General features: G+C 57.2%; 1 protein-coding gene across 1 annotated transcript in view; it reads left to right on the top strand.

The window, feature by feature from the left end:
* Positions 1 to 22,113, top strand: part of LOC103268188 (zinc finger protein GLI2) — a gene marked incomplete at its 3' end in the record, with an annotated part of 184,745 nt that overhangs the window by 153,153 nt on the left and 9,479 nt on the right. Inside the window, exons 4-8 of the mRNA XM_008065728.1 lie at positions 82 to 267; positions 11,509 to 11,710; positions 13,133 to 13,346; positions 15,195 to 15,317; positions 18,585 to 18,719. Coding sequence (XP_008063919.1) covers positions 82 to 267; positions 11,509 to 11,710; positions 13,133 to 13,346; positions 15,195 to 15,317; positions 18,585 to 18,719 — 860 coding nt within the window. The remainder of the gene's footprint in view (positions 1 to 81; positions 268 to 11,508; positions 11,711 to 13,132; positions 13,347 to 15,194; positions 15,318 to 18,584; positions 18,720 to 22,113) is intronic.

The following is a 22,113-nucleotide window of genomic DNA, read 5'->3' as shown; positions in this document are numbered from 1 at the left end:
GTGTGTTTCTCTTTCCTCCAGTGGGAAAAGGCGAAGCCGGTGCTGGACTCTGATGGCTCCTTCTCTCCCCTCTGCCCGCAGTGGCCCAGGAGCACCTGAAGGAGAGGGGACTGTTTGGCCTTCCTGCTCTGGGTACCAATCCTTCAGACTATTACCACCAGATGACCCTCATGGCGGGCCACCCCACACCCTACGGGGACCTGCTGATGCAGAGTGGGGGTGCTGCTGGCGCACCCCACCTCCACGACTACCTCAACCCAGTGGATGGTGAGTGCCCGGCCGGGGGAAACCGCGGGGTGGGGTCTGGGAGGATCGAGGGTCAGGGCTGGCGAGCGCCCCTCTAGGCTGAGGAAGGTGTTCGCTGCTGCCTGGGGGGCCAGGGGCCCTAAGGAGAGGTCGGGCCATTCCCCAGCACCTGCCACAACTGCTGTCCACAGGGGACTGAGGCTTTCAAGGCTACACGTACCGAGTCACCACAGCCAAGTGTTTCATGCATCCCTGACACCACAGTGAGCACAACACACGTCTCTGTCTCTGTGGAACTCACAGTATGGTGGGGAGAAACAGACATGACACCGCACTAGGGAATCAGGCACTAAAATGGCCGATTGTAAATGGAACGGGAAAACAAAGCCGGGCTGTGGGAGGAGGGCTAGGAAGGAGTGAGTGCAATTTGGAATGAGGCAGCGGAGGAGGCCTGGGCGAGAGGATGGTATTCAGACACAGAATCGAAGGCGGGGAGCCGGGCAGCGCTCTGGAAAGAGTGCTCGGGGCCGAGGGAGCAGCAAGTGCAAAGGGCCGGAGGCAGCAGTGTGCCCACTGAGCTGCGGAGACAGCCAGGCGGCCGGTGTTGCTGGGGGAGGAGCGAGGGGTGGGGTGGGCAGGAGACTGGTTGGGCCAGGCTGGCCAGTCGGGCCTCCGCAAAGTCTGGCTTTCCCTGGAGTTGGCTGGCAGAGAAGAAAGACGTGACTGAGTCTTCAAGGACTCTCCTTCCAGGCGGGTCTGAGAATGTACTGGGGGCATGGTGGAAGCGTGGGCCTGATTAGCAGCGGTGGGATGTGGCCATGTTTTAGGGAGTCCCTGAAGACAGAGCCTCCGCATTTGTTTCCGTGTTGAATGAGAATGGAGAGAAAGAGGGGAGTCGAGGCCACCCCATGTCTGGGGCCTGAGCAGCTGGGGGACAGAGATGTCACTAATGGAGACTCAGAGGCTGCAGGCGGCCCTGAGGGAAGATCAGCTGGTCTGGGTAGTTGGCATCTTGGGACCGGGTAAACTCTAATCCTCCCCCCACCAGATGCCCACCTCACAGCTGCTTTCGCGGGGATGCCCACTCCCCCTGGCCCTGAGCGCCAGCGTCTGCACAGAAACCCTGTCAGGGCAGAGAGGCGGTGTGGAGGTGGTGCGGTTGGAACTCAGGGCAGGTTGTGTATGGGTTGTGCTACTTACCACTGTTTGAAACCCAACAGCAGCGCCCCAGTGCATGACCGTCACCAGGGTGTGTGCCGGAAGCCGCATCCAGATGACAAATGGCAGCCTCCTCCAAGCACGGTCCTCCTTCCATGGCCCTGAGGGTGGCACCAGGCCAGCAGGAAAGTGGACAGAGAGCGAGAAACTGTGGCCAAGGGAGGTCAGAAGAGGCAGGTGTCCCTACAGAGCAGGAAAGACTGAGTCTGGCAACTGGGAGTCTTCTAGTGACTCGCAAACCTGAGCATCTGCTGTGTGTGCCTGCATGTCTCTGTGTGGTTGTGTGCATATGTGTGTGGGTATGTGCATGTATGTGCGTGTGTGTGCATTTGTGAATGGGTGCCTGTGTGTGTCTGTGCGTGCATGTGTGCGTATATATATGTGTGTGTGCATGCCCACATGTGCACGCGTGAGAGGTAGAACTGCCTCTGTTCCACCCACATCCTCCCGTGTAGCCCCCTTGTGAGGCCAGAGCTGTGATCCTGCCTCGAAGATGAGACAGCTGGGGTTCCCAGCACCAAGTGACCTGCCCGGAGCCTTGCTCTGTTACCGCATCATCCGCTTTTCCCTGGGGCTTTTCCTGTCTCCAGCAGCATGCTCCCCCACCAACCATGAGCCATGCCCCAAGGGAGAACCCGCTGGGCCAAGGTGTTCAGGCTCAGGACAGGGCAGCCGGGCCTGAGCAGGATGGGAGGGTGGGGCGCAGTGAGCTCCAGGCCTGACCGTGCGGGGGAAGGAAGGAGGGTGGCGGCAGACAACCCTGGGTCAGGGCCTGGCTGCACTACGTCCTTGCTGTGGTGGCCAGGCCCTGAGGTGGTGACAGCACCAAAGGTTGATGATCCCAAGCCCTGAAAGCTGTGTGGGTTAAATATACTGAAAGACATCATACCTGTGAACACGGCCTGGTGCCTAGCATATAGTAGCTACTCAATGAATGCTTGTTCCCATCTCTTTCCACCTGTATCCTTTTCCCTCTTTCAAATCCACCCCCTCCTGCAGACTTCTGTCTCTCATTGTCAGCACTGCTGTCCACCTGCTGCTTAAGCTCAGGCCCCAGGCCTTCTTGGACACCTGTCCTCACCATCGCCTCATCCACCGCATTCCCCTGCCCAGGCCAGCCGGTCATCTGCCTCCTTCTCTGTGGTCAGCCTGCGCGGCTCCCAACGGCCTCAGCGTGAAATCCAGACTCTAGAACACAGCCGAGCAGTCTTCCTCTCCGGTCTCATCTGTCCCCTTGCACAGTGCAGTTCTGCTGTGTGATGCCCTGCCTACAGGCCTCCACTCTCCTCCCTTGTTCCTGCACCCCATCGTATGCACAGTGTCCTAGGACCTTTCCGGAGACTCTGCCCAAATTCAGCCCTAGGCCTCTGGGGCCACCCGTGGGACCGGAGGCACCCTGACTGTAATTGACTGTACTTCTCGTACGTGGCCAGGTGGCCAGCTCCACCAGGTCCATGAGCGTGTCTGACAAGGCCCCTTTGTGTTTGTTGAGGAGCTGAGTCACTGGTGTTTACAGAAGAGCCTGAAATGTCAAGATTCACACCAGCTAGGGGAGAAACCGCTCGGGGGAAGCGGCTATTGGCTCGCAGGGAGCCCGGAAGGGGCTGGGGAGCAGCTTTGTTCATTGGCCGCTCAGCATCAGGAGCCAAGCATCTCCGAGAGGCGGAAAGGCAGGAGGAGGGAGGAAGCATGCTCACCTAGGGGCAGGTGAGCTCCTGCTCTCGTCAGGGGCTACTGGGCAACTCATCACTGTGCCACCATCTTTCCCACTTCCGCCTTGGGAGCACGTCCGGCCCTGGGATGCAGTGGGAACCATCGTCAGATCCAGCTGAGCCCGAGCAGGGCTGTCGGTTCCTCCAGCTCAGCGTAGGCTGGAGCAGGGGGCTTTTCTTAACCACGGATTTGAGGAACCATGACTTCTTTTCCTTTGTTCCCAATCAGGTCCAGCCCAAGGAGATCAGAGTAGGCCGGGGTGAGCTCCCGTAGTGGACTTCTTCAACCCGTTTAAGCTAGAATCGGGCCCTTGGCTTCAGCTGTGGAAAATGCGTCAGGCACTGCCGCTCAGCCCCAGTGCCTACGAGGTAGCCTGTGCAGCGCTAGGGTGCTGAGTGCAAGGCGGACTGTCGGCCCAGGTCTGAGTCCAGCTCAGTCCAGCCTCTGGGGTGTCCCCGGCACCTCCTCTCCCATGAACCCTGGCGGCAGGGAAGGCCCTGCCTATGCCTGTGTTTTTGGCGGGTCCCAGCTGCATGGGCCTGTGGAGGGTCCCTCCTGGATGCCTCGGACCACCCCGGAGAGCATGTGAGTGGATCTCCCCATAAGGTTCCTCTCTGCTCAGCCTCTCACAGGAGAAACTGTGCAGGCCTCATGCAGCGCCGACCACGCAGCTCAGACCTGTGGAAGGACATGTGTTTTCACACCAGGAAGTCCCATAAACACGATCTTGAACAGTAAGCTCTATGGGGGTACAGCAGCCTCGAGAGCTCGCAGGTTGTCGGGGACAGGAGACTGTCTCTGTCTTTCACATACACACACTTGTTTGTCTGACAGATATTTACTGAGCATCTACTATGTGCCAGGCCCCATTCTAGATCCCCTTGGAGGAAATGTCCACCCTGACCTCCACACTACCAACCCCAACCTCCTTTCTCAGCACCTTCCTTCGTGTTCCCAGAGGAGGGAGCACTAGGGGGGGAGAGCGATTTCCAGAAGCCTTGACTATCCAGCTAAGGCGTGGAGACAGGCTCTGCCAGGCAGGGAAGCCTACAGAGCCGAGGCAGATGGGGATGGGTCTTCATCCCACACGGCCTTGCCCCCAACCCACAAATTTTTACCTGAGCCAAGTGCCGCTTGCACGACTGTGTATTTGATATATTTTTAACAGACTCACCTTTGGGGTAAAGCAAATGGATCTTAAAGTAGAACTTTGTGTTTCTTCCCGAAGCGGAAAACATGTCCTATTAGAGGAGGATGCCCTATCTCTCTCCGTCGTCGGGACCATGTATGCACCCTCCATTTGGGAACACACCGCAGGGGTGGAAGTCTCCCATGGGGCTCTCGTGGGCTGAAGAGCAGAGCCCTGCGCCCCTCCAGGCACCAAGGCCCGTGTGTGGCGGCAGGAAGGCCTCTCCGGGCTCTGGGGAGAGCCCATCCCCTCTGGCCTCCAGGGATGGGTGAAGCCATCTCCTCTTGTTCTTAAAGGGGACCTGATTTACGACAGGAAGATGGGGAGCGATACCACGTGGGAGGGTGACAGACAGCCAGTCGGGGAATCCAAGGTCATCATTCTGCCAGGCAGCTCTCTGGAGAGCGGAGAATTCACCGGTTGTCACCCGGGCCCTAAAATGAAATTTCCTCGTGTTATGCCGTTGAATATTGGTGATTTAACAACAGAGCAGCAGCTGCCACCGAGCCCCCTCCGCCCACTCCCACCACATTGAGAAGATTGAAATGTTTCCGATTGAAATGTTGTCTGTTTACAGCCTATATTTCCTCCGAGCTGTGTATTTTATCGTCATATTGACACTAATTTGACTCGGATGTCACCTCCATTCTGACGCTGGTTCTTTATGCTCTCTGTGGATCCGGGGAGTTTTCAGAAGCCAATTACATTGATTACACCACAGAGAGGCAGGAGGAGCTGGTGGGGGCACTGCCAGAGGCCCAAGTCGGGCAGGAGGGTCCATGCCCAGCCTGGGACAGGCGGGGAGACTGAGGCAGGGCACAGGTCAGGGAGGGGCGGGGCTGCTATGTACAGCACGGGCCGAGTGGTGTCCGTGTGTCCGCTGGTAAGCCTGCACCAGCTGTCTCACCATACCCGCCTCATGAAGGCGCTTCGCAGGGGAGGCGCCACGGTCCAGGGTCCCGGGATCTCTGTCTTCATCACAGAGCTGGGAAGCGACACTGGTCCGCCTCACCCCAGGCTTCCCAGCTCCTGGGCCTAGGCTCTTGCTCACGTTTCCTGCCCTTCCCACTGCCCCAGGGAGGCTGACAAGCCTCCCTCTCGAGCGCTCTGTTGTGGCACCTTGCACATCCCGCCTGGTGCCGCGGACTCCTCCTTCGTGTCTCACCTAGAGACTGAGGCCTCGCGGGCCGGGTCAGGGCCCTCCTCACCGGCATTCCCGCATGCCCAGCCCACGCCTGGCCTGCTCTCGGCACCGTGCAGGGGTCTAACGGATGGGCGAGCAACAGAAAGCGCTTCGGGTGAGGCAGGCTCCGAAGGGAGGAGGTGACAGGCGTGGGTGGTATCGGGTGCCTGCCCAGTGAGGCCAGGCACCCGGTGGCTGACCGGTGTTGGGAGCGGCACATCTGCAGACGAAGGCTCTGCCGTGTTCCCGGCCGTAAGTCACGGGAGAAACCCCAGGAAATGAGTGCCGGGCTTTTCTTTCTATTTAGTAATTTGTCAAGGGAAGAGGCACATTAATAAACATATTTCCCCGGAGAGGGGGCATAACAGAGATGAATGTCACTGTCAGATTTGTCCTGTTTCCTCTCGTTAGGGCACACGAGAGGGTGGGAAACCAGATATTAGCAGCGTGATCTTTTTTTTAAGCGTGCATTGCAGAGATGTGTGTGTTTCTTACTCCGTGTGATGGTAGGCCTTTTTCCCCTCACGTTTCCCCTTCGCGGCTCCGTGGGTGAGGAATCGGAGGCTTGCGGAGGCTTCGCGTGTGCATCTTACTCTAAGTTTCCTTTGAAGTGAGGATGGGCACAGAGTGCGCTCGGTAAATAAGAGCCGAGCCACCAGGAGGACGCTGAGTGAGAGTGATGGATGAACTTTGGGTGACAGCTGTGTCGCTGGTGGCCCCACCGTGCCTCCCAGGCTTGCTGTCCCTTTCTCCGTCATTAACCGCAGGCTCACCCTGCCCATCAGAACAGTCCCCCTTGCCCCTGAAGAAGCTTTGTCAACTAGTGGCTTCCTTTTGGGATTCCTGCTGGGTTCTAGGTGCTCCCCATCGTGCTCTGTGTGCGGCTTCGCAACAGTCCTGCAGACCCAGCCTCGCTGTCCCCATGTGCAGATGGAGAAAGAGAGGCTCAGGGAGCCAAGCAGCGCTCTCTGAGGAAGCCACAAAGTGACAGGCTTGGGGTGGCCAGCGGTGCAGGTTGTCTCCACCTCCACATTGTGTGTGTGTGTGTGTGTGTGTGTGTGTGTGTCCCTGGTTTTAGTATCCCTGTGCCCACCCTCCAGTCCTGGCTTCCACTCCCTCTGGCTGTGTGGCCTTGGGCAAGTGACTTACCCCACCCTCCAGTCCTGGCCTCCATTCCCCCTGGCTGTGTGGCCTTGGGCAAGCGACTTACCCCGCCTGACCTTTGTTTTGTCCTTTGTGAAATGAGCTCATGATGGCCCCTCCCTTATGGGGCAGTTGTGAAGATGAAGTTACTTAACACGGCAAAGTGCTCAGAAGAGTCCCTAGCACACAGACCTGATGGTGTGGCACTGACGGTGTGGCATTCAGCAAGGGCTGACTTTCGGGTAGCGGTGATTCTGCTCTCTCCCTGCTGGGCCTGCCTAGGGCAACCCCTGGCACCCCTGCTAGGCTCCCTGCTGAGCCATCTGTGACGGGGGTTGGGAATACCATGGTCAGGTGGGAAGGGCTCAGAGTCCCTAACCCACGGAGAGGAGAAGGGAGAGACAGGATAGCCACACAGGTGGACGCGAACCCACCAGCGCGAACCTCCTTTGGAGAGAGAGGCCTGAGAGTGGGGGGGCTCTGCCCAACTCAGGGTGGATCAGGGAAGGCTTCTCAGGGGAGGCGATGATGCAGTTGAGTGAGGTCTGAGCAGAAAGAGAGGAGGAGTGCTGCGGGCAGAGGAAGCCACAGGTGCGAAGACCCTGTGCAGATGACACGAAGGAAGAGCTGGCAGGAAGCTGGGGTGGCTGGGGGGAGGACACGCGCAGGGCCACCATGGAGGCTGGCATTGCACCAGCAGTGGGCTGACTAGGGGAGGACAGAGGCCTGACCTCACTTCCAAGCGAGAAGCGCTCCCTGACTGAGCGTTGGACAGCCGTCCGCTAGGGGCCCCACAGGGAGCCGGGCAAGTGGTGGGCCGAGCTGGGGTGCAGTTTGAGAGGAAGGGGCTGTGAGGAGGAGGTGTGGAAGGCGGAATGGGGAAGGAGGGCGGGAGGGAAGGCCGGCTCCCGGTCCCCTACTCGGCTACCACGTGGTTGGCAAGCACTCGCCAAGCTCAGCCCTGCAGGGGAAGCCAGTCCAGGCACAGGTGAAGCATTGGGACTACCGTGCTGAGCCCGGAGATGCCTTCAGGCAGTAGGTGAGGCCAGAGTGGCTGGTTCACCCTTCATCAGAGGTCGGAAACCGCTTGTGGGCAGGGAGCGATGCCCAGGACTCTCTCCACCTCTCTGAAAGTGGACAGGGAGGACACAGAGTCCCCGGGAAGTCCCTGCAGCAGGACTTCTTTGGTGCTGGGTTCAAATCCTGCCTCTGCAGCTCTGTGACCCTGAGCAAATCACTGATCTCCCAAACCCAGTTTCTTTATCTGCAAAGCTGGGTTTGCTTGGAAGGTGCTGGTGACTGTTCACCAAAGCAGTGAGTATGAATGTTACTACAGGGTGCCAGTTGCTGAGTTGCTACCCATGCAGGAATTCAGAAGCAAGCACTTAAGAGACATCAAATGCCACCCGAAGGGACACACGCCGGCCAGAACGTGTCTGTCTGCCGGCTGGGAGCCCTGTTCAGGATGGGGGTCACATCGGCAGCACAGCCTCGGTGCTGGCAGGAAAGGGGGTCTGCTCCATCGCCCCCAACCCCACCGCCCATGCCTTAGGTGTGTGGGCTGGGGTCCTTCCTGCCACCACAGAAAGATGGAGTTGTGCTGGTGAGTTACCTGCGTGCCCCTGGCCCCCGTGGGGCACAGCAAGCCAGCATCTCCAAAAGCATCTATTCCTGTACACCCACCACAACTCTGCTTGCTGAAAGATCTATACATCTCAGGCCTCGGGAGCCTGCAGAATAAACAGAAAAAAACAAAAAACTTCTGCTGACAAGGATGTTGAGAGAAAAGAGTATTCTGATCAGCTCAACTTTTTCTTCCAGCTGGGAGCATTCCTGAAATCACTTCCTCCTTCTTGTTGAAAGCATAGTACAGGGGGGGAACCTCAAAAGAAATGGAGTTATTTTGGAGGCTGGACCCCTGATAGTACAGGTTTTCCCCTCTAGGGTAAGTGTCCTAGGATCTCATCAGCATCAGTGTACCAGCTAAGTTATGGCGAGAGGCTGCGTTTGGCTTCAGTGGTTTTTGGTTTTGTTTTGTTTTGTTTTGTTTTGAGATTCTTTTCACACGTTTGCATTTGGGAGTGCACCTGCTCACACAGTGCTGAGTATTCAGCAGTTTTTCAGCAAAAAAAAATGGCATGGACCCTCTCTATTTACCCAATCTTGCCTCAAGCAACTTTTTTTGTTTCCCCGGATGAAAAAAGTCCTCAAAGGGAAACGTTTTGCCGATGCGGAAGAGCTGAAACAAAAAACAGCAGAAGCACTAAAAGGCATCAAAACTGGCGAGCGCTGCTTTGAGTGGTGAATAAAGCATCTCGACAGGTGTACTGCATCAAACAGAGAGCACTACGAAGGTGGTGGAAGTTGAGACATGTAAGAACAAATACAGTATTTTTATAAGTAAGTTTTAGGGTTTCTGGAGTCCCCTCTTGTATACAAAGTGTAGGGCCGCACGAACGCGACAGCTGTGGAGTGCGCTGCCCACTTCCACGTCTGCCATCCCATGGGGTCACAACAGCCCTGGAGCTAGCAGGTGACCTGTTTTATGCTTGCCTTTGGTGAAGGTTCTGAGTCTTTGACAGGTAAAGCGGTTTGCCCCAAGTCCCAGAGTCACCTTGTGGCTCCAGCCCCAGGTGGTCTGTGAGCATGCCCAGCCCACCCACCAAAGGCCATTGGTCCAGCCCGGGTCTCTGCCCCTGTACCCAGATCCCTTCATCCCAGACTGCTGTCCGCTTCCCTCTGCGGCTTCAGACCCCGCCATCCATGATGGGGGCAGTTGAGAGAGAAAACCCTGGAAGACCCTTTCGGCCCAGGGATCTGGGGCCTCTTCTGTCCTCTCTATCACCTAAGAGGCGTTTTTTTCTGTGGCCCAGTAGTAAAGGGGCTTTTCCAGGGATTCCTCCACGCCCCAGGGTTGTGGCCAAGCATGGGGGAGGGCTGGCTAGTTGCTCCCCAGGCCCAGGGTGGATCCCAGAGCTGCAGCCCGGCCCTCAGTGCTCCTGCATCTCTGGGGACAAGGCGCTTGCACAATTAAGAACGGCCTTGAGGTCAGCGGGTCCTAGCTGGGCCAGGAAAAGAGCTATAGGAGTACCAAGGGACCATGTGGACTGTGAATGGGAGGCCAAGTGAAGCTGACCCTGCGGCCAGGGCAGCCTGCCTGGAGAAGGGGACACCTAGGTGAGGTCTGCACAGGTCGAGCAGGCGGAAGGGAAGAAGGCGGGTATCACAAGCCTGGGAATGGCCCAGCATGGACATGGGTGTGTTTGAACAGCCACCAGAGTTGTTTATGGACAAAACTCCCAGCCCCTGGGGAACCTGGAGGCCACAGACCATCGCAGGCGCTTCTCACACATCCCCTAATTCACGCCTCACATCAGCCCTGGGAGTCAGCGCTGTAAGACTCCTTCAAGACAGAAAGAGAAACCGCCAGGGGAGGGGGAGTGGGATTAGCAGTTGAGGGAAACTGCCGGCGGGGGGGGGGGACCATGGACAACACGGCACGTACCTCATCCACAAGGGTAGCTGCATAATCAACATTTGTATATCTAACCCTGAATTGTACCCCACATCTTTAAAACAAAATAAAAAGAAGAGAAAGTACTCAGGGAGAGCATGGCCAGGGGAGCCTTGGTGCATGAAGAGTCGCCCAGTGATGGTGTCAGACCATGTCTCGGCCACCATCTGTGCAGAGGAGAGACCCACAACCCTGATGTGGGCAGTGTGGTGGGAGCATTCTAGAGCCAGAACGGAAAAGGCTGTGACCCTGGGGTGCGGGAAACTCTGTTCTAGAGCAGGCCATCTTCCCTTCCGCAGTTATGTAGGTGTGCAGCTAGAGAAGGCATGTCCAAAGGGTGGCCAGATAAGACAAGCCTGTGTGTGCACAGCTTGTGCATGCGTGGGTGTGTGTGTGCAGGTGGGTATGCATGTGTATGTGTGGGTATACTCTGTGTGTGTGCGTGTCTGCATGCACGGGTAGTGTGTGTAACTGTGTGCACACCTCTGTGTGTCTGCATGTGTGAGTGTGCACACTCAAAGCAACCGGTTCACAGAGCCTCAGGCAACCCCGGAGCTGAGGACCGAAGTATACCAGAGCATGTCTGCATATGTCAGACTGCATCTCACTGCTGGGTTCTCGCAGCCTCCCACCCATCACAGCAGCACCCCCAGCGGGCTCTGCGGAGCCAGCCAAAGGCCCAGGCATCACACTGAGTCGAGGACTGCCATCTAGACCTCCGCTTGGAAGTGCCCTACCGGGGCCCTTTCGGCAACGATCCCAGACACTGACCTCCATTCCCTCCTCTCCCCGTGGAATTCTCCAGCCACACAATGGCAAGGAGAGATCTCACACACTGCTCACATCAGAAGCCAGGCGTGTGGCAGCCCTTGGCGCAGGTCTGGAGGGCTCGAGGGGCCCACCGGGCCAGGCCCTGGTTTTTGGCCTAAGCTGGCTTCCCAGGTGGGCTCGCTGTGTAAGAGGCATCACCTATGACAGATGCACATTACTGCCCTGCCGGGTCCCTGCCCTGGTCGCTGCCCCTGTGGGTAAGGACACCATGCCCAGTGCTCACATCCACTCGCCTAAACACCTGGCATGCACGTCTTGGGGCCTCACCCCCCCTGTGCTGGTCAGCACCCTTTTATGGGTGAACAGACAGGCTGGGAAAAGCTGCCTGCCTTGCCCAAGGGCCCACAGCTGAAAGTTGGCAGAGCTGCCGTTCCCGCTAGTCCGTGCTGCGGGCTCCTCCTGGGGCCCGGCTGCCTGACACCCCTGCCCTGCTCGGCGATGCTGAGGGGCCTTGTGTTGGCTGTCCTGCAGTGTCGCGTTTCTCCAGCCCGCGGGTGACACCCCGCCTGAGCCGCAAGCGGGCGCTGTCCATCTCCCCGCTCTCAGACGCCAGCCTGGACCTGCAGCGGATGATCCGGACCTCGCCCAACTCGCTGGTGGCCTACATCAACAATTCCCGCAGCAGCTCGGCCGCCAGCGGCTCCTATGGGCACCTGTCGGCGGGCACCCTCAGGTGACGGCCTGCAAACAGTTGGGGGGCGTGATGCCTGGGAGTTGGGCTGGGGCCAGGAGGGGAGGGGCCGGCTTTTTGGAGGGCACTTTTCAGCCTGAGGAGAAAGACAGGCTGTTCGGTTCGAGAATCTGTGTGCTTGCAACTTTTTCGTGGATTCGAAACCAATAGTGATGCAGTTGAAATGTGCCAGTGTCTGAGCACGATCTCATGGACCAAAAGCATTCAAGGTCAAAGGCGCTTTCCTAGTATCTCACCAGGTGTGGTGGAGCAGCCAGGTGTTAGCTAGCGCCGGAGACCGCACGAGGCAGGACCTTGGCATGGACCCATGCTCCCAGCCAGTCTGGCCTGGCCGCAAGCCTCCCTCTGTGGCCACTGCAGAACGTGCCCAAACCTCGCGGGCACCAGTCACCCTCCTCTCCTCTGTGCAGCCCTTGGCTGTCTGAAGTGACCCCAGCCTGCTGGACTGAAACTCACTGCTTCCCAGCTCTTCTGAGAGAGGCTGAAAGTGTCAGGAACGTCAGGAGGGTTCGGCCCAAGGACCCGGAGATAGAAGTAATAGCACGAGTATTCGTTAGTGACCTTCGGCTGCATAGCGAGTTGCCCCAGCAGTGAGCAGTTCGGAACCGCAAGCATGTGTCACCTTGCCATTTCTGAGGGTCGGGAATTTGAGACCCACTGGGTCCGAACTCTCTCAAGTCAGAGCTAAGCTGTCACGCAGTGCCACAGTGCCCTGAAGGTGCTGCCTAGCCTGGCGTTCATTTCCAGGAAGGTTCATGCACAGGGCAGTGGGCAGGACCCACGAGCCTCTCCAGAGTGCTGCCTGAGTGTCCTCACAGCATGGCAGCCGGGTCCCACCCCACCTTGCAGCGAGGCAGGAAAGAATGAGCAGGAGAGAGGAAGCCACGATGGCTTGGCCTGGGGGGGAGTCACCCACACTTCCTCCGTGTCCTGCTGTGGAAAGAATGGTTCCTACTCACAGGCCGAGATAAAGCTAGAAGTATAGTCAGAAGAGAGGGAGTGATGTGGCCTGGGGCCTCCAGGCATGTTTCCGGGACTAGGGAACGTCAGAACAGGCTTCAGGAGCCAAATTGGCTTCAGTAGTCAGGGAGCAGGGATGCATCTCAGGTGCCAGAGCAGCGGAGGGGCCAGGGTGTGGGGTGAGATGGAGCCTGGCCCCTGATGAGGCCAACCTGCCCAGAATGAAGGCTGCATCCGGGGGCAGAATCTGGGAGCTAAGCACAGACAGTAAGACCTGAGTGGCAGGCAGTAGGGAGCCACAGCTAGTTCTTGAGTGAGGGGAAGCCACACTGTGCCGATGTCAACAGCAAGCCAACCCTGACCCCCAGGCAGGTCTTCTCTGTTCAGAAATGTCGGCCTAACAGCCCCGCCCCTCCCTACTCCCTCGTCTGCTCTTCTCTGCAGCCCAGCCTTCACCTTCCCCCACCCCATCAACCCCGTGGCCTATCAGCAGATCTTGAGCCAGCAGAGGGGCCTGGGCTCAGCCTTTGGACACACGCCGCCCCTGCTCCAGCCCTCGCCCACTTTCCTGGCCCAGCAGCCCATGGCCCTCACCTCCATCAATGCCACGCCTACCCAGCTCAGCAGCGGCAGCAACTGTCTGGGTGATGCCAACCAGGTAGGTGGGTGCAGGGAGGAGGGGTGGTCCTGGGTACTCGTCTGGACCCCACAAGGGCTGGTCGCTGCTGGAGCTCGCCCAGAACTTGTGGAGAGACTCTGGGCTCGTGTCTGGTGGGCGTGATGCCCTCTGGCCGGAGGCCACATGACGGAATGGACCTTGGACTGGGTCGGGAGGCCCAGGCTCCATTCACGGCAAACACCCAGCCTCTTGGCTCTGCTGTCTCCTGGTCTGTAAACGTAATAAGGAAATGGAGATAGCTTGGAACTCTAGGGCCTGACACTGTGCAGGTGTTCCATGTGCAGTACATGACATGGGCGAATGAGTGAATAATAATGATAATAATATTGTGTAGCTTGGCCAGGTGCGGCGGCCACGTCTGCAGTCCCAGTGCTTTGGGAGGCTGAAGCAGGAGGATGGCTTGAGCCCAGGGGTTCAAGGCTGCAGTGAGCTGTGACTGCACCACTGCAGTCCAGCCTGGGCAACACAGTGAGACCCTATCTCATATACATATACAGACAGATGGGGGACCCAGAAAACCCCAAGATTATCTTTTGGAGGGCAAGCGCCTTGTAGTACAGGCTTCGCCTGCTAAGTAAGTGTTCTAGGAACTCATTACCGCTGTACCAGCTAGTGTTGTGAGAGGCTGTGTGTGGCTTCAGTGAATCTTTTGGGAGATTCTTTTAACACGTTTGCCCCTTTCACAAGCGTACCTGCCCATGCCTTGCTGAGTGTTCGGCAGTTTTTGATGAAATACGGCATAACCCCCCTGCCCCAGCCTCCCTATTCACCCAATCTTGCCACAAGCAGCATCTTTTGTTTGTTTGTTTCCCTGGTTGAAAAAAAGTGCTCAAAGGGAAACGTTCTGCCGCTGTGGAAGAGGTGAAACAAAAAACTGCAGAAGCACTGAAAGGCATCAGAATTGACAAGTTCAGAAACTGTTTTAAGCCAGGGGAAAAGTGTCTTGATCCGTGTATTGCATCAGAGAGTACTTTGAGAGTGACTGAACTTTAAACATATAGCAATAAATATACAATTTTATATATATATATATATATTGTTTTTTTTCGAGTTGGAGTCTCACTCTGTTGCCCAGGCTGGAGGGCAATGGCACATTCCCGGCCACCGCAGCCTCGCCCTGCTGGGCTCCGGTGATCCTTCCACCTCAGCCTTCCGAGTAGCCGGAACTACAGGCGCGCGCTAACATACCCAGCTAATTTTTTGATTTATTGTAGAGATGAGGTCTCGCCAAGTTGCCCAGGCGGGTCTCGAACCTGCGAACTCAGGCAATCCACTCACCTCAGCCTCCCAAAGTGCAGGATTACAGGCTGAGCCACCAAGCCTGGCTAAATATATAATTTTTTAATAAATTTGGGTTTTTGGGGTATCACCCCTCATATAAATGCGAGTGTGTTTTAACTGTGCATATACCGTCGTCCCCAGGAGTGTGTGTACACCACACACGCTAGACACGTCCCCCTCCACCCTAGGGCTCCCCTATCCCCTGATACTGCGGCTGGCTAGGCCCCATTCTCAGACCCAGAACCATCCCTGCCCTGGAGGTGAGCCTCCTCAGGACAGGCGCGAAGGTGCTAGCACTTTCCAGAGCCAGGGTCTCTTTCCTGTTCCTCCGAAGGCCTGGGGAGGCACTGGGAGAGCGGGTGGGGCTGACAGGCTGAGGCTCGGGTGCTCTCCTAGGCCTCCCCCTGGCTGGGGGACTGAGCCAGGGGACGTGGCTTCTGACACTTCAGCACAAGGTTGGTCCGGACTGCTGTGTAGGGAGGTCCCAAGGTAAAGCCTAAGCAGCACGGCCTGCGGTAACAGGCTGCCCTCTGCCCCCTTCCTCAGAGCAAGCAGAACAGTGAGTCGGCTGTGAGCAGCACCGTCAACCCCATCGCCGTTCACAAGCGGAGCAAAGTCAAGACAGAGGCCGAGGGCCTGCGGCCAGCCTCCCCGCTGACGCTGACACAGGTAGCCCGCCGGCTGTCTTCGCTGTCCTCAGAGTGGGGCCAGGCCGGGTCTCCTTGGGACCGCATCCCTGGTGGTGACTGGATGGACAGGTGGCTGCCTGCGTGGATGAATGCGTGACCCAGGGAGGGTAGGTTGGGCACGCCCAGCTGTGACTTCCCACACATGTTACACGCTACATGTGCTGAATGAATGAATGAGCCCATCAATCAGTCAATCAGTCAACACATAAACTTCTTCCCGGCCTTTCCTCTTGTCTCAGGCCGCTTACATCTGGCCCCACGCCTCACCCTTGAGCAGCACCAGCGTCACCCTAGCCGAGTCGTTCCCGTCCCCTAAATGGCTCAGGCCCCTCGGGGCTGCCCTCTTTCCTAGACTCCCTCCCTGCCCACCCCCTTCACTGCCACTTTCTGGACCCGCCTGGGTAGTTGGACTAAGCTGTGGGCCCCGATGCCCAGCCTAGCCCCTGGGTCACATCCGGGCACGTGCTGTGTCGGCGGCCATCTCCCCCTCTGCACTGCAAGCTCTGGAGAGGTAGCACTCTGGAAGAGGTGCCTAACTGCGTTCCGCGTCACCAGGGTTTGCACCGGGCCTGGGGTGCCGTTGCCGTGAAACGGTATTTTCTAATGACTCCACGCAGGGTTGGAGGAAGAGAGTGGGGGGGTGAACGGGGAGGGAACAGGGAACAGTTGCTGCCGCAGAGTGTGGAGCGAGCAGCCCACAGCCTGGGACTGGCCAGCTGTGTGGCCGGGACCTTGTGCCCATCCCCTTGGAAACCCTGCCACTTATTCCAGCACTCCTAGATGGATGCAGGCGGTCCTCATGCGTGCAGGGTCCTGCTGTGCAAAGGACGTGACATGACCTTGAAAGCGACCCCTGGCTCCCCAGGGCCTCTGGCGGTGACCCGGTCTCCATCCATGACTATAGAATCCCCAGCTTGGGTGCCAGAGATGCTCGTGGGCTCCTATCTGTCGCCCCTGTATCTGCCTGACCATCCTTTATCAAAACCATAAGCCATCAGGCGTGCTCCGGGCACTTAATTTTCTTGAAATATCAGCCCCTGTTATTGTCAAGCAAACAGAAGGTTCATGACAAATTCTTCTCCCCTCACTGCCACCACAGCCGGTCTCCGCATGATGCATGGCTTCCACGAGGCCAACCAGCACCGGGGGCCGCTGAAATGAATGAGGACGGCACATATCCGGGGAAGATAAACAGGCCAGAACAGCGAGGATGGGGCCGGGAGGCAAGCACTGAGCACCTGGGGGCCGCACGGTCGACTTCCCGTGGGGCCCTGTGCCCGTCCTCCAGCCCAGGCGGGCTCCGCCCGTGCGCCCGTGTCAGTGGGAGGGAAGCCATTTATCACGAGGAGGTTGTCCCCTGTCACTCATGTTCTGATTCACGGGCCAAGGGCTCCCTGACTCATCTGTAAGGTGGATGGGCTTCCTCTTCGTTGGCAGAAAATGCAGCGTCATGAATCCCCTCTCTGCCGAGGCCTCAATGTCTTGGGCCAGAAGGATGCCCCGTGCAACCCAGGACCGTGCCCATTGCCCTCCACTCAGCACGTCACTGTCGGCCTCCCACGTCCTCTCTGGAACGTGCAGGGCACACAGCAGTGGAAATAGTCGGTCGACTTCCGGTTTTTTTTAACGTGCAGGGAGAGCAGCAGGAGCCCCTGGGTCCACTGTCTCCACGGTCCACATCATCAGCCCCCGACCACCCCGTTGCTGAAGATCTAGAAGCAAGGCTTGGCGCAGTGGCTCACACCTGTAATCCCAGCACTGCGGGAGGCCAGGGCAAGAGGATTGCTTGAGCCTGGGCGTTCGAGACCAGCCTGGGCAACACAGTGAGACCTCGTCTCTGCAAAAAGAATTAGATGGGCTTGGTGGCGTGCGCCTGTAGTCCCAGCTACTCGAGAGACTGAGGTGAAAGGATTGCCTAAGCCCAGGAGTTCGAGGCTGCAGTGAGCTGTGATCGTGCAACTGCACTCACTCCAGCCTGGGTGGCAGAGTGAGACCCCCAACTTGAGAAAAACGAATAAATAAAAAATAAAAGATCTGGAAGCAGGCGCTCGAGCACCTTCCTGTGGGTACGGGTCCAGCGACCCAAGAGCTGTTGGACAGCGTGGCAGCATTTTCCTTTTCAGAACAAGTGGCTTGATAGAAAGGTCATCTGAGAAGTGACCTCAGAGGAGCTCTGTACAGCCCCAGGAGGACATCTGTCAGGTGGGAGTGTGCCACCAGCAAGGTCTTGAGGCTGGTTCCCACCGCTCCTAGAACTAGCCTCCGTGAGAGGACTGAGATTGTGACGTGGGCGGCCGCCACCCCTGCTTTGCTGCGTCTCTGGCACCAAGGACGTCGGGGCTCGGGACTTGGGAGAGGGGTCACTCATCCCCCTTGGCCTGAACTCGGCATATTTGCCCTAGAGTTTCCTGCCGTTTGGGGGAATCGCTTGCGAGTAGCTCAAGCCTTTGTAACATCAGCCTCTTGGCTCATCTTTGCTCCCAGCCTGCCAGACTGGTGGGGTCTGGGGAGTCCTTGCAGCCTTTTCTCCCAGTCTGGGGCCTCTTCCTCCCCCGATCCCAGCCGGGGACCTCTGGCCCATCCCCGAGTCCTCTGCACAGAGGCTGCCCTGGCCAGCTCGGGGTGCCATCGGCATGGGGCGGGGATGGCCCTGTGGGGTGAACTCTCACTCTGTTCCTGGTTTAAAGGACTGTCCTCTTGGAAAGAAACTTCAGGCACCCTCAGGAATCATCTCGGGAGCTTTCCCTTTGCTGCCTCGACATGGTCATGTGGGCCCTAGGGTGGTCCAGATCCAGGCTGCCCGACCTCACTGTGTGTTCTGGAGAGGGAGGGTCAGGTTCCCGCTGTCATACAGGACCACAAACCATGCATGGGGTCTGGGGCAGGGAAAACAGGCTCCCCACAGGAGAAGCCAAACAGAGAAGCAAAAGTCTCCTCTCCCCGCCCTCCACCCCTGTCTCCTGTCTTCCTTGCGTGTCAGTCGACCCGGACGTGATAAAGATGACAAGCTGGCATTGGAGAGGAGGAGGGCCCCAGGATGGATGACAGGAAGAGTGATGGGTGGGGGGAAAGTGCTGAAAAAGCTGATGTATGTGTGTGCATGTGTTGTATGTGTGTGCACGCATGTGTGTCCGCGCCTGTGCCAGCCCCGGGTCCTTGGCGCAGACCAGGCTAATACACAGGCCGACTCCTCGGGGCCAGGTGCCTGCACGCAAGCTCATGTGGATATGCACCCCTCCTCCCCCAGGAGCAGCTGGCTGACCTCAAGGAGGACCTGGACAGGGATGACTGTAAGCAGGAGGCCGAGGTGGTCATCTACGAGACCAACTGCCACTGGGAGGACTGCACCAAGGAGTACGACACCCAGGAGCAGCTGGTGCACGTAAGCCTCTGAGCCCTGCACCCTGCCCACCAGGGTACAGCCAGACCACCTGGGACGCTGAGCCCTCCGGGGCCTCTACCAGGAAGAGGGGAAGATGCCTGGGCCACAGCCCCTGCGAGGGGAGGCAGGGTTACTCACACACGTCTTGCCTGTTTTTAAAAGGGTGCTTCTGAACGCGTATGCAGTACAAGAGATTAAAAGAAAGATAAATCAACGAGAACATGCAGGGAAAGGGAGTAATAAAGTGCAACCAGAAGTAGAGTAGTATTAGAATCCACATACACATCTTTCCTTTTTGAGATTCCTAGTAGCCAATGCAAAGAGGAAAAAACGATTAGTTAAACTAACCAGCATCTACAAGATAGTAAGTGAAAGAGGCTTCTCCCACAAAGGAAGAGTTGATCTTTCCTCTTGGAGACCATTCACAGATGCCCAGTGTATTCGGGTGCAGATGGGTGTCTACACCCAGATCAGGAAAAGGGCTGCTTGAAAATGCCTAGGTGCTGACAACTCGGGTGATGAGAAGACAGTGGGTGCCGGTGTGCCCTTTGGGTAGGTCTCTTGGTCCCCACTCCAGATTCTCACGCCACAGCATTCTCCTCCCTGCCCCCCAACCCACGGTGACCATGCAAGGAACAGGGGCTCATTGTGGGAGGTGCCTGGCTTCAAACCTAGCACTCCCACAACAAACTGAGTGGTTCCGAGCCGATGGCACCACCTCTGGGAGCCTCCGCTTTTTCTCCTGTGAAGAGGGGACGATGCCAACCCCACAGGGGTTCAAAATCAAATATGTTACCGCATTCCACCCTATTCATCAGCACTTAGCAGAGAGCTCGCAATCGCACCTGGTGTCTCCCTCCCTCCTCTTCCCTACTGTTTCCCACCCCAGCCCTGGGCAGTTCTCTCTTCTCCATCCAGAAAAGAACTTAAATTCAAGAACAAGCTTGGCCTTCACACCCCCCACACTCCTTGGGGATGTCTATAAAGGTGAGCCCACTCAGTTAATATCTCAGCTGCTGGGGAGGGCAGACACACACGTGTGCATACCCTCAGAAGCCGTCCCAAAGGAGTCTTGCTCTGTGAACTTGGCACTTAGGACACACCAAGTTCAACTTTGCTTCCTCCACTCATGCAACTTGCTCCCATTATTACAGAATAACACAATTCTCACCTAGGAGACCAGAACTTCCCAGCAAACCCGTGCAGCTAACACAGAACTTGGGTACCCGGATCTTATCTAATCCTTTTTGGGACTTGAACATAATTTTTCAACCTATACCACCTCTCTGGTGGCCAAGGTCCCCAGCAGAATGTCCGGTAGGAAGGTACTGCAGGCCACAAATGCCAGCCATGCATGTCACGTCGTATCTCCTAGGAACACGTTTTAAATAAGTTTAAAAAAAAAGAACAGGCAAAGTTAATTTTAATAATATATTTTATGTAGCCCATTATGTCCACAATGTTGTCATTTGGACATGTGTCAATATAAAGCAAAATTCTTGAGGTGCTGTACCCCCTTTTCTTCCCTTCTAAGTCTTTGGGGTAAGTGAGCCCTAGACGGAGCAGAGACAGCTGGAGCTGGGAGTTAGAGGACAGACTGGTTAGATGAAAGGCAGAGAGAGGGATAGCCTCTTGGGCCCAGAGAAGGCCCTGGGCCGAGCATGGTGGTACAGGTGAAAAGGGCATGCTCTGTGTTAGGTGGGTCAGACCGGCAGACCAGGCAGGGGATTCCTCAAACAGAAGCAGAGGGGTCCCAACCTGGGAAGGGGGATTTGAGCTGCAGGTTTCTACCTGTACCCAGGACTGTCCTGGGGCCACAGGGGGCCGCCTTCACCTGGCCCTGGAAAGACCTGGCTGCTCTGCAGGCCGGGTGCTGGGTCCCTTTGCCCAGCTTTCTCTGCCCCCGGGAAGATGGAAGGACAGGCGCACAGGCAGCTGAAGCTCCTGGCCGATTATTAGCAATTTGTTGCTAAGTAAACCTATATGAAAAAAATGAAAGGCATTGTCAGAAAGCATTTTTATCATTTAAAAGGCTTTCAAAATGGAAAGTGAGGCTAATATGATCAGATTTCTCTGGAAGTTCAAAGCGCTGTCGGTTTCGCTTGCTCCGAAGGGGCCGTTTATATGCGTGACGGTTGGGCCGACAGCACAGGGTGTGAGGTCCCCTGCAGTTTTTTGTCTTCTGGGCAAGGTGCGGCAGTGACTGACGCTCAGCTCTCGGGACAGTCTTGGAGGTGGCCAAGGTCCCCAGCAGAATGTCCAGTAGAAAGATACTACAGGCCACAAATGCCAGCCATGCATGCCACGTCATATCTCCTAGGAGCACGTTTTAAATAAGTTTAAAAAAAAAGAACAGGCGAAGTTAATTTTAATAATGTATTTTATGTAACCCATTGTGTCCACAATGTTGTCATTTGGACATGTGTCAATATAAAGCAAAAGTCTTGAGGTACCGTACCCCCTTTCCTTCCCTTCTAAGTCTTTGACACGGGCGTGTCGTTTGCACCTATAGTCCATCCCGCTCTATGCCGGCCACGTTTCAAATGCAAGAGCCACACGTGGCAGGTGGCTGCTGCACTGGGCAGTGTGAGTCTCAGCGTGCCGGGGAAAAGGGCAGGCCAGGGAAGGAACAGACCTGAGGAAGCAGAGGCCGCCAAGACCGGCGTGTCCCCGCCCTCACTGTCTCCCCGGGGAGGCAAGCCCAGCCTGGCCCGAGACACAGGCAGGACACGACCTTGAACCAAGGGAGGTGGAAGGGCTGGGTGGCCCTGCGTCCTTGTGGGAGAGGAAGCAGGAGGGCCCGTGTGCTTTCCGCTCACCTGTGTGCCTCTACCCCTCAGCTCAGTAGGCAACGCCAAAGATGAAGCCAGCACAGGGCCTCCACACATGGCAACACCTCCTGGGCACAGAGGTGGGGCCCGTCCAGGGGGGCACACAGTGATAAGCCTGGGGCAGAGGCCCAAAGGGGAGTCCGCCCACATGCCTGGCCCACAGGGCTGACTGGGAGGGGTCCAGGGACACCATCCCCGGGAAGGCCTCTTAGCCATGCACTTCCTCTCGTCTGAGAGGCCCCTCTGCGATGCAGAGGGGGCCAGTTGTGCTGTCCCCGGTTATCTCGCCTCACTCGCCTGGACTGTTGTGTCCCTGGGTCAGCCTTGCATAGTGTCTGGAGCCCACCATCAGGGTCAGGCCTGGCTCTGCCCACATTTACTGCCATATTCTGTCAGGCCACTGAACTCTCTGGGCCTTGGCGTAAAGGGGACAAAGCCATCATCTCATGGGTCAATGCCAAAAATAGAGATGAGGAGCCGGGCTCGGTGGCTCAGCCTGTAATCCTGCGCCTTTGGGAGGCTGAGGTGAGTGGATTGCCTGAGCCCGCAGGTTCGAGACCCGC

The sequence above is a fragment of the Carlito syrichta genome, unplaced genomic scaffold (assembly GCF_000164805.1).
Source record: "Carlito syrichta isolate Samal-C Ts95f unplaced genomic scaffold, Tarsius_syrichta-2.0.1 Scaffold308801, whole genome shotgun sequence".
Classification (NCBI taxonomy): domain Eukaryota; kingdom Metazoa; phylum Chordata; class Mammalia; order Primates; family Tarsiidae; genus Carlito; species Carlito syrichta.
This window is presented reverse-complemented; position numbering and strand designations above follow the sequence as displayed.